The sequence below is a fragment of the Rhineura floridana genome, chromosome 1, assembly GCF_030035675.1.
Source record: "Rhineura floridana isolate rRhiFlo1 chromosome 1, rRhiFlo1.hap2, whole genome shotgun sequence".
NCBI lineage: Eukaryota > Metazoa > Chordata > Lepidosauria > Squamata > Rhineuridae > Rhineura > Rhineura floridana.
Genome location: NC_084480.1, coordinates 45,460,201 through 45,472,810, shown reverse-complemented (window position 1 = coordinate 45,472,810; position 12,610 = coordinate 45,460,201). Strand labels below are relative to the sequence as shown.

General features: G+C 40.2%; 1 protein-coding gene across 1 annotated transcript in view; it reads right to left on the bottom strand.

The window, feature by feature from the left end:
- Positions 1-252: 252 nt before the first annotated feature.
- The window catches only part of DMGDH (dimethylglycine dehydrogenase), a 61,682-nt gene continuing 49,324 nt past the window's right edge, over positions 253-12,610 (bottom strand). The window contains exons 15-16 of the mRNA XM_061619911.1: positions 4,194-4,328; positions 253-3,180 (exon numbers count right to left, since the gene is read on the bottom strand). Coding sequence (XP_061475895.1) covers positions 2,965-3,180; positions 4,194-4,328 — 351 coding nt within the window. The 3' untranslated portion in view covers positions 253-2,964. The remainder of the gene's footprint in view (positions 3,181-4,193; positions 4,329-12,610) is intronic.

Genomic DNA, 12,610 nt, shown 5'->3' with positions numbered 1-12,610 from the left:
ATCTTCAAGAGCAGCCCAACGTAGAGCGCATTGCAGTAGTCCAACCTAGAAGTTACCAGAGCGTGAACTTCATGAAGTTATGAACAGCAGCTAGTGGGTTTTATATATAGTAAGTCATAACAGCCTACCTTTTATTTTTCTCCCCCCTTTTTTGCTGTCATAAGCCTTTGTTAATCAATATAATTGCATAAATAGATATCACATAGTAGCCACATTGATCCCATAAAGCAAAATAAAAATACAAAGAGTAAGTGAAGTGCTCTTCACTTTTATTGGATCTGGTATTATGCTCCAAATGCCAGAAGCAAATTTATATTACACGGGTGTTCAAAGCAATATATATATATATATATATAGACAATCCCTATATTATGATATAGACGAACAGCATCATCTAGAGCATCTGGTAATCTGGACCCCTGCAGAGAAACAATATTTCTGGTTTAATCTCCAATCCATTTTCTCAGGCCAAATTGTTTGAACTGGCTAGCTCTTTTGCAACTAGGGATGGATGAATCTGTAATTTCAATTTCTCTGTTTCTCATATTTCCAGTCTAAAGCTTACCTTTACACATTTTCACGTCAGTTTGTCATTTTTTAAGTGTCCCCATGAAAATTCATTTTCATGCATTTTTGTGTGAATTTCTCCTAATATATACGTTTTATATGCAATTTTATTATTTTCATTAATAGATGCATTTTAATGCACACTTTACCCTAGTATTTGGATTTTTTTCCACATTACTTGTCTGAAGAATTTCATTGCAAAATTTGGAGAAATCGAAGGATAGCTGTGTTTCAGTTTGCATATTGTTTCGGAAAGTGTGAATTAGGTAGGTTTGTCTTTAAATGCAAATTGAATTTCTCCTAAATCCCTATTTGAAAAGCAAGTTCAGAACCATCTGGGAGATGCAACTACCCTATAAGTAAATTTCTGGTTAGCTGGCTCGACCCAGATATGGAACTTATTATTCCACTGAGCCAATCTAGTTAGGCCAGCTTTCACTGCACTTCATTCTCCTTTGGGATCAATGCTCCCTTTCAGACCATCATTTCTACAAGGACTCTGCACGTGTTCTGTAGCTGAAGACTCCTACAACATACTCAACGTATATTGCAACATAGTTTTTTCCAAAGACTTACTGAAGACTGCTGCTGCTATTTATTGATGGTGTATCTGCAACATGCTTAATTTTTGCACTCTGGGAAAACAAGCAGGGTATACTCCCTAACAGTTTGTAACTTTGGGTTACCAATAATCAAGGGTTTAGGGCGAAAAAACAACAAAAATTCAAAATGTTTTTTTTTTTAGTTTCAGCTTAAGGAGTTTCCCTTTTTAAAATAATCTGGTTTAAAATGAAATGTGAACTTAATACAAACATAGGGCCATATTCAACTAAGTGATTGTGCTAGTGGAAGCCAGAGCTGGTGTTCCTGCTAGTGCAATGGGACTTCCGCCCTCTCCTCCCCATATGTGCCCTCCCCAAATCTGCTCCAGAGGGTTGGGAGAACCCCCAAAACAGTGTGCAGGGAGCAGAGGGGCGATCATTCTGTTGGAATAAATGCTTGCACTGATCGAACAATCTCCTTAGAATACAACTCATTTTCTTCTAAAATTGAACTTATTACTATATTATAAACTTACAACAGGCTGCTTTTCACTGTAAAGAAATAACTGTGGGGAATGTGTCTTCATTGCATAACAATTAATATATTTATATGTTGATATCATAGTGGGGGCCAGGGACTTGCAAGTCATTCCAGGCATTTGAATCCAGATGATGCCATACTATATATCATCTGGATCATCTGCTAAGTGCCTCATGGATAATCTTATACCCCTATTTTATTCCCAGCTACCTAAGCTGTACATTGTGTTCAGTTCTGAAATTATTAATATTTATGACTTCCAACCAAATAGAATAGGCATTCATTTTCAATCTCATGGAGAAATACTATTTCCCTCAGTAACTGCCATCCTTTGCTTATGAAAAATTCTAGATATTTGTTACAGGCCAATGTTATGCAAGTTTACTTGGAAGCTTACTTATTCAGTAGAACTTGTTTACAAAGAAGGGTTCAGAGGATTAAAGCCTTACCCTTCAAGCATATGATCTTGCTTAGTATCAGGGGTGTGGTTGTCCAGTGGCATAAGGGTCCTAGACCCCATAGTTTATTGGGAGCAGGGTCCTAACAGGGTCCCTGTCTCCATCATCTTACAGACCAATCAGCATCGAGTGTGTTAACCACTGGGAAGAGTCTTCTGGAAGCTCTCATTGTATTCTTGCTGAACCTCAAAAAGCCATATCCTCATGCTCACCACTCAACAGAACTCCAAAGTATGAGACTAAAAGCTTATTTTATTGTACAATCTTAGAAAGTTGTATAATCTTAGAAGGGGGCGTAGCTGTAAGGGGGCATGGCATGACTATCATGAAAGAACCTTGCATTTCTGAAATTGCCACTATACTACTGTTTAGTATCCAAACTAAAAAGACATAAACTAAGAAAGCATGTGGTCAAAGATTTTGACTTTTGACATGCTTTTATGTCACCTAAAGGCTCTTTTTAATTACAAACTACTATGTTTTGATTGTGCAACCAATAAGAAATCATGCTTCCTCAGGAAATGCATTAATTTCAATAAGGGAAACTTGATTTAAATTAGCCATTTTTCTTGGTAATTTAAAATCCATTATTTTAATTTACTTTGATCTAAACAAATCCATCCTATTTATTGAAAACGGTTCTCCCCTTATGCTCAGACCAGAGGTGTAGAATGCCATACTGCTAAGACATTGGTAATGTGTAAAAATAACCATGGTTCCTTATTCTTAATTATTACTAAACTTAAAATATTACATTGTTGCATATTTTATGTACAATTTGCTACCAACTCAAATAAAGTCATATGCTAATCAAATCTTGATTCGTAATCCTGGAGAATTAAATGTTTGTCTCTTTTTATATTTTAGCAGTCCCATTCTTCTTCTGAAGCCGGGTTCTTGTTGGCTCAGTCATTACCAGTGGCTCTTGGACAATAGTTGCTGGATAATTTTTGCCTAGTAGTTCAACTTCCAGTTTCTGTCCAACTTTACTGAGTTCCACAGGGACATACGCAAAAGCCAGACTCCGCTGAGTACTGTAGCTGTAACATCCAGATGTGGTGTTGCCAATAACCTGAAAAATTACGCAAATATCAAATTGTTTTAGTGTATGAGACTTTACTCAGTTGACGTAGTTTGCATTATTTAATAACACAGGCCCTCCCTGGGCCCTGTGGTATTGCATACCAACTGCCTTGTCACAAATATTCCTTTCTTTGGCAAGATGGCTGAGAAATTAATGCCCTGCCAACTGTAGATATATCTGGATTACTTTTATCAGGAAAAAAACAGGGGAGGGAAATGCTTCACAGTTGATCCTTTTTGAATTACCATTGGTGATCAACATAACTGAGCATGGTGTCTGGTTAAAATTGCTCTGCAGGCTGGGAACTGGGGGCACTGTGTTATCTTCCATTCCTACTTCCTCAGGGTAGCTACCAGAGAGTAGCATTGTTGGGGCCTCTGCTGGGCTCTGTTGCTCTAGGGCTATTCAGTCTAGCATCTGAATCTAGTGATTCCAGTATTTTTGTGTGTGCTGTTTTGTTTGTTTTAGTTTTACAATTTTTTAGATGCTTTCATATTTATTCTAAATTATTGATATTGTGCACCACCCTGGGTTCTTTTTGGAGGAAGGGTGGTATAAAAACATATATAAAATTAATAATAAATCAGTAAATAACTATACAATTCAAGTGATTTAAAGAAGCCAGGAGGATGTGAATTTAAACTTTCCTCCATTTGCCGCCTTTTGCTCACACACAACAAACCCTTCCATCCACAACCACATCTTTTTGTGGATCTTCTTTTTCCTTATGGAAATCTCACCAAGAAAAAAGAAGCTACAATAAAAATAAAAGCCAGGACACATTCTCTGTCTCTCTCTGAGCAGATCCACACCACACATTTAAAGCATATCCAATGCACATCTAAGGTACAAGCACTGCTTGTGCAAGCACATGCTGGTGTTTGCAACTCTTTCTGTTTAAAATTATATCCAAGCTATTCTTGTTGATTTTTAAAATATGAACACAATCTGCTCCAGAAAGCTTTGCTTCAGCTTCTTGAAATTAAATCTATGCTACTTGCCTTGTTATTATACCAGACACTTTCATTTCCCTCTGGATCAACATTATCTGTTTCCAAGGTGAGATACACAAGTTGCCGTTCAAGACCCTTTTCTTTAATCTGCTTCAGTGCTTGCTTTCCTATGAAGTCTGCTGGCTGGGAAAAAAAAGATAATGATGATAAATGATTAGTCAGACTCTGTGACAGGGTTATGGATGCATGCATTTAAATTTGCCTTCACTTGTTTTTCCATCAATTATTAAGCTTTTAGATAAAAGTACAAATTAAACCTTTGGGCTTCATGAATATTATTTCATCTTCAGTTATTTCACCTGATGTTTGTCTACACTGGCAACCTTTAAGAACCATATATTCTAATTATATATATTTACACACAGAGAGGTGGTGGGGGTGCTTCCTCTTGGCTACTTGCATAGGGAAGTAGTACCACAGCCAGTCCGGTAAAATTATTGAAAGAAAACCCACATCCATTTCTTTTTTTAAAATCCCTCAAAGGTTAGGGATGATAGACATTCCTCTGGTCAACTACTTTGTGCATTCCAAAACTATTGCAATAAATGATAGGGATTATGGAGAGGCCACAGCTCATGCTACATGCAAATACTTTGCATGCAGAAAAACCCAGGTTTTGTTCCTGGTATCTCAGCTTAAAAAGATCTGAGGTACTAGTTGTGGGAAACACCTCTGCATGAGTCTATGAAGAACTATTGCCAGCTGGAACAAAAGCCTGACTCTATGTAAGACATCTCCTTATTCCCACTAGATGGGGAATGGCCACTGGCAGGCAGAGCCATCCAACTCAGGGGAAGTCAGTGGAAGGGGTGTCAGCGGAGGAACCAATGGGAAGCTCTGCGGCAGCCATTTGCGATTCAAGAACCGCCAGGCTGGCAGAATGTTGACTCTGCCAGGAGCTGTGCGCATGAACAGAAAAGCTGGCTCTCATGAATACCCCTACTGGCAAGTAAGCGCTCCCCATTGACTTCCATTATAATTTTTTTAGACTGATCTTTTTCTCGGTGTAACTTTGGCCCAGATTGGGACCCACAGGAACGTTCCGAACAGGTGTCGGATGCTGCATAAGTCCTCCCTCAGCTCCTCCTCCGATATGCCTCTGGAAAGCCCCTTTTTGGGGCCTTCTGCCAGCTTCCCCAAGCACCCCTTCTACCAGGCTGGCCTTCCCCAGCAGACCCCCAGCTGAGCCAGCAGGGTCCTGGCTCTGCAGCAGCTGAGCCAGGGTGAGGGGCTTGTGCTGGCAGAGCTCAGCATAGTTGGGATCCTGCCAGCTCAGCCTGGAGTCTGCCACATCCAACTCCATTCATTCTGGTACAAATATGTGTTGGATTGCACCGTTAGATGGGTTTAAAAAGGGATTAGACAACATTCATGGAAGGTGAGTCTGCCAATAGCTATAAGTCATGATAGCTTCTATCATTATCTTCATCCAGGGGTGTGTAAAAACAACACTGCGGTATATCCTGCAGCTTGGGGGGGAGGGGAGGAAGGAAAATGAAAGAAAAGTCTGTTTGCATCTTGCCGCTTCCTTTTCCTGAAACATCCCCACCACCACTGTTCATTTAAGATACTGTGCTGTGTTCACTCTCAGAAGTTAGAATTTGAAAAAAACCATGGATGGGCAATTTGATACTGAACAGTATAGTGAAAACACCTTGTGTACCTGAACCTGAGGCTGGTTGTGCACCATGCTTCCTAGAGTTATTAACCTTAACAGTAATTTTAATGCTAACCAAAAATCTTTTGCATGAACTAACTGGCAAAAAGTATTATTATTTGAAGACAAGGTAGGTACAGGGTGCCGGTGTGTGTGCGTCTGAAACAGTGGCACAAAGCAGCAAGACCTGGTGCCAAACCTCTTGCATCTTTGGCATTCTGTCTCTTCTGTAAACTTGGCTAAGTGTTGAATTGCAAGAGTGCCATGTAGGCTACAGTAACTATCAACTAACCGCACAGTCTCACTTTCACTTAGGCCTATAAAGCCCTGGCCTCAGGGCTGGCCCATCAATTTGCTGTGAGTAGCAGCAGCAGCAGCTTCAGTTCAACTTTCCCTGTCTCCTTTGGACTCAACCTTCAGCCTCACCTGTTAAGACTATGCCCTTGTCGCTGACTCGTTCTCCTTGCTCAACCTTGTGTGTTTGGACTACACCCTGCCTCTGGTTCCTCAGACATTTATGTGCTTGCTCTGGCCTTAACCTTGCTGGTTTGGACCATGTCCAAGCTGGCACCTAATAACCAAGAGCAAACTCCTGCTGAAGCTTGGCAGAAATCTTGACCCAATATTTCTCAGGCAAACTTTTTTCACTCAGTGGACTTTTAAGAGGTGGGTAAGATAAAAGCTTTTACATAGCCCCCACCCTGTTCACCTTTTTTGCTGCCTTTTTATGGTTTCACTGGTGATAGTGATTATGTTCTCTTTTGCTGCTGGGTGCTAGAAAGAGCCAGGAAGCCCTCACACTGATCTAGTTTCAGGATGATATCTATCTGTGTGATTATGACTTTTGGAATCAAATTAGAACAAGAACAATGCTTACTGAACTTACTCTGCCATGTTCTGGTTAATAAGAGGGAAAGAGACAGAGATGCTAATATTGAAAATGAACTTCAGGAGCTTTGAAAGCCAACCTCAAAATGAAAGGTGAACTTTACAATTCCCAAAATTCTATCCAGGTTCAGATTAAATCTCCTCACCCATAGCCACCACCCTGTCCCACCCCCAGGCCACACTTGAAGCTGGACGGTGGCAACAGCAGCCTCAAAGACGTAGAAGCAAAAGAGGGGGGGGAAATCTTCCTTTCCTTCCCTTCATCACTCCAGGGCCAGGCATGTGGGGGAGTATGGAAAAATTACATCTCCTGTAATCCCTCACATCCTGGCGTGCTGCTACTTCTTATTAGTTGTGATGGGGTGACACAGAGCAGGAAAGAAGGAGGGAAAGCCTCCCTCCTCTCATTTCCCAACATGCCTCTGCTGCTGTTCTGGCTATTGCCCAGAAGGTAAAGAAAGGGAAGCAGGGCATTTTTATTTTTGTTTGTTTGTTTGCAGGAAACATTATTTTTTCAAGAGTGTGGATTGGGTCACGATAGTTCCCCAAGTGTCCATGGTTTCTGCCCCCTAATAAACAGGAAAAAATTCTCATCCAATCCAGTAAAACTTCAGAGAATTCACCCATCTTTAGTAAAATAAGGAGAGAAAGGTCCCCAGCAGTAGTGGGAAGTACCATCATAGTTGAAAGACATACTCCAAACTTTGCCTTGTTTGTTGTGCCCACTTGAAAAATCAACCAAAGGAGTCTGTTCCATAGGTTATGAATAGTTGAGATATATAATAAATGTTATATACACAGAGCCCTTCTAAGTTCAGTAAAATTCTGCTGATGAATATACTGCAAAACAAAGCCTTCCAACACATTTTCATGCAATAACTTAGACAAAGGAATAAATAAAACTTCCATTTGCCTATACTATTGTTAAATAAGGACATTAAAGCAAACTGCTTTTTATATCCTTGATAACCAAATAAATTGACAATAAAACTGTTAACATTATACTTCACATTAAATCAGACAATTTTTTTTCTGCTGGATGGCAAATTTCTCACAAGGCAGCAGAAATCCACAGGTAAGTCATGAATTTCGCTACCTATTGTAACTCCTGTTATACTGGACAAATTAATTTTGTTCCATGTAAAAGGCACATAGCATAATCAATACCAAAAGAAGGGTATTTAAAATATGTGTGGTATCTCTGAACATATTGCAGACAGCTGGTGTGGTTGGGACTCTCCTAGGTGGCCTTCCTTCTTAGGGCTCCACCTTTCTCAGAAAAGTCAGTAGTAGGTCATTAAAGAGTACTAACTTTCCTGCAATGTCCTTCAAACCCAGAAGTCAATTTACCTCCAAGGTGGTTTTAAACCAGAGGTGGCCAGACTTCCTCATTTGGCCTCTGAGGCCATTTTGGCCAAGCCACCACCTGTCCTACATCATGTTTATGATGTGAGGTATGGGGCAGGCAAGGGTGGGGCTCAGGCAAAATGGTGTTTGCAGGCACCCGGAAAGCCCCACGACTGCACAAAATAGTGATTTGAAAGGGGTTTCTGAACATCTTGAGGCTAAAGAAAAGGCTCCGTGCACCTGTCAAACTTGGCTTGCAGGAGGTGGGTGAGATAACTATCTGGCCTGCCAGGCTAGAGATGTTCCCCACCCATTTTAAATGCACACTGCCACTTCTACTTGCCAAATAATTTGCTTCTAATTAGCCAGGACACTATGCCATTGCAATCTGTGTGCTGTTTTTCTCCTACTCAGAGGTAAATTATGTATGAGCAGGTATGGAACAGCATGCTGCTTGAACAGGCACAATTTACTCCTTGTCCTTAGGGTCTCATTTCCTTTGCTGTCCTCTCTGTATACCATGAATGTACCAATAGGGTGCAGAGAAGATGAGAGACGATGAAGGGCAAAACAAAACACGAGCCACCAGAGAGACAGCAGTGTAGATATACCCTTATAGAAAATGGCAATCAGGCTTTACCAATTAAAGGCAGCAATCCATAGTAAACCAGATGACATAAATTGAATATTCTTTGCTTTTGTTTGGGTCCAGTTAATTTTCAGGAGATATGAAAATAAAAGAAACATCATAGACATGAGTCTGACAGTTTACATTTCTAGGATCTAAATGTGCCACCTAGCAATCTTCATCTGCAGACCTTGCTTCTACAAGCTCTAATGAAGGTCTGTCTAAAAAGAAACGCATGCGTTTAAATACTTCTAAGCTCCCCCATACTTACTCTTCAACATTATTCATTTGACTCCCATAAATCCATCATTTATTAATGGAAAACACCGTTTGCATGAAGGTTAATGCAGCAGTCATAATTGGAGCCTTGAGTATGACCTGGCAACAGATGTGAATTGCTTTAATGGGTCACTTCTAGATTAATTGCACAGAAGGCAGTTCACTCCTGTGAATATATAAACAGGGAGGCAGCTTAAGTAATTCTGACTTGCCTTAGCCTTTTAAAAAACAACTCACAGATGAATTTGTGGAAGAACGTTTCATATGTGTTATATTTAGTACTAAAAAAGGGGATCATTTAAATTAAGTTTACCAAATATTATACAGCAACTGATTTAATGTGTTTTTTTCTGAAACAGCTGTTAGGTGAAGACAAGAAGCAGACTAAAAGATGAGCAAAGGGCAATGTGGACTTTTCAGAATATTTCCTTTCCTGTTAACAGTAAGGGAGGTTTAATTCATCTCTCTGTGTGTATATTTTACTGAATTTCTTTATGTTTCCACAATTCATAGTGGAGATTCTGGGATAGATACTTCTTTTTTTATTTACTGTATGTCATGCTTTAGGAAAATCTTCCAAAAACTGGTTTGTAATAAATTTTTACCAGTATAGCAAATGAAGCCATGGAATCTGGACATTAAATAATATCAATGCATATATACATTAACCTCCTTAATTTACTTTAAAATTATGCATGAAGAACTAAAATCATAAGATAGGGAAGTGATTCATATGAGCCAAGTCAGGCTGTTTGGTAAGAATTACTTTCCAAAAAGAAAATGTGTTAGTGTACTGTAGTTCAATTACAGCAAAGCCTTTGATTGTGTAGGTCATGAAAAACTATGGAATGCTTTTAAAAAATGGAGGTGCCACAACATCTGATTGTCCTGATGTACAACCTATACTGTAGACAAGAGGCTACTGTAAGGTAAGAATATGGAGAAACCAATTGGTTCCCAGTCGGAAAGGGTGTGAGACAAAGGTGCATTTCATCACTCTATTTGTTTAATCTATACGCAGAACATAGCATATGGAAAGCAGGATTGGACCAAGATGAAGGAGGTGTGAAAACTGGAGGGAAAAACATCAATAATTTAAGATATGCAGAAGATACCATACTACTAGCAGAAACCACTAATGATTTGAAAAGAATGCTGATGAAAGTTAAAGAGGAAAGCATAAAAGCAGGACTACAGCTGAACGTCAAAAAGACTAAAGTAATGACAACAGAAGATTTATGTAACTTTAAAGTTGACAATGAGGACATTGAACTTGTCAAGGATTATCAATACCTTGGCACAGTCATTAACCACAGTGGAGAGAATAGTCAAGAAATCAGAAGAAGGCTAGGACTGGGGAGGACAGCTATGAGAGAACTAGAAAAGGTCCTCAAATGCAAAGATGTATCACTGAACACTAAAGTCAGGATCATTCAGACCATGGTATTCCCGATCTCTATGTATGGATGTGAAAGTTGGACAGTGAAAAAAGCAGAAAAGAGAAAAATAAACTCATTTGAAATGTGGTGTTGGAGGAGAGCTTTGCGTATACCACGGACTGCGAAAAAGACAAATAATTAGGTGTTAGAACAAATTAAGCCAGAACTGTCACTAGAAACTAAAATGATGAAACTGAGGTTATCATACTTTGGACACATAATGAGAAGACATGATTCACTAGAAAATACAATAACGCTGGGGAAAACAGAATGGAGTAGAAAAAGAGGAAGGCCAAACAAGAGATGGATTGATTCCATAAAGGAAGCCACAGACCTGAACTTACAAGATCTGAACAGGGTGGTTCACGACAGATGCTCTTGGAGGTCACTGATTCATAGGGTCACCAAAAGTCGTAATTGACTTGAAGGCACATAACAACAACTGTAGTTCACTATATATGTGCAGTATCAATGAAGAGTCTATTAACACTTGAATTCAACAAAGTGGCAACAGAAGTGGAAGATGTGGAGTACACAAATAAGAAAGTACAATGTAAAATCTAGCAGGAGCTTCTCTTACACAATAAATGAATGTTAGTAGAAGAGTGTGCAAGACAAGTCTGGGCTCCCAGATGTCTAGAGAGCTTTTCTTTGCACCCATGGCATGGTGAGGGCAGAAGACATGCTATATGTGCAGCTTGTGGTGTTGGCTGCTCCCATCCCAACCCCATAAATCAGAAGCAGGCTGTGAGGGAGAGATCAAAGGGATGACAGGAGTGGGAGTTCTACACCTCTCTGGTCCAACTGAAGGGATTACAAAAGAGGGGCTTTTCTTGGGCACCCAGCCAGTGTTTTCCTAGCCTGCCCATTCCTACCCACTCTCTTTGCTATAAAATTATGCAAGGTAAGTTGAATTAAACTAGTGCAGGATTGTTAGCTGCTGGTTTATGGGAACAGGAATAAATTTTACATGGAGTCAGCATTGGTAGAACTTTGCTTTCCTCTTAGCAATCTTATGAGGTATATATTATTGATGCCCCAAGCAGGGGTAGGTTGTTGTTTTCTGTTTTCATACTTATGACATGTCTATCGAATGGTGCTCAGATAGGTTCCTTAAATTTTAGGGAGTTGGGATGGCCTCACAAAGAAGAAGCCCCTTCAAGAGGCCTTGTAGTGGAGGCAGAAGTTGTCTCATCTCAAGAGTTGTGACAGTACCATTCCCTGTTGGTGATGGTGCAGCAGTCACCTGAACAGTAGTGGTTGTCAACTGCCGCAGCTGCTTTCTGACTTCTCAGGGCTCAGAAGCCTGGGCTGAGCCAAGCATTCTGGCAACACACAAGTCGTCAAAAATTGGATGATTTTCCTCTGTGAATCCAAGAAGAAATGGAAATGGACTGCCTTCAAGTTGATCCTGACTTATGGCGACCCTATGAATAGGGTTTTCATGGTAAGTGTTATTCGGAGGGGGTTTACCATTGCCTCCCTCTGAGGCTAGTCCTCCCCAGCTGGCTAGGGCCTGCTCAACTTGCCTCAGCTAAATAAGCCAGCCCCTTCCTTGTCTGCAACTGCCAGCTGGGGAGCAACTGGGCTCCTTGGGACTATGCAGCTTGCCCACGGCTGCACAGATGGCAGGGCACGTAACCCCTGAGCCACTCACTGTGGGGTGATCTTTAGCTGGCCCTTTAGACCCAGGAGACATGAGTGCGGATTTGAACTCACAGACTCTGGACTCCCAGCCATGCTCTCCTCCCCACTGTGCTATACCAGCTCATTTGTCATCATTCTATCTATCATGAAATTAATTTTCTACCACAGAAGTGAGTTAATATTGCACTAAAAGTGCAAAACCTAAAATACTCCTCCAACAAATACTGGGGAAAAAGTATATAAATACATGCATTATATGTATTTAAAGGTTCTGCACTTTGTGCTTTTCAGATGAAAACCAGAGCTGAAAAGAGTTGCTTTTAAAAACAAAGTCTGAGCCTGGATTTAGACCAGTGAAACAAGGTCAGTTCAGCATTAATTCTAGTCCTCAAACAAATTCTTTCTTGGGCATTATCATATATTTCTCATGGCCTCTTAATAGGTTTTTAGCCATAATCACATGGGCAATGTATCTTATCTAGAGCAAATGGGCAAATTGCTACATCATATTTAAGGAAAC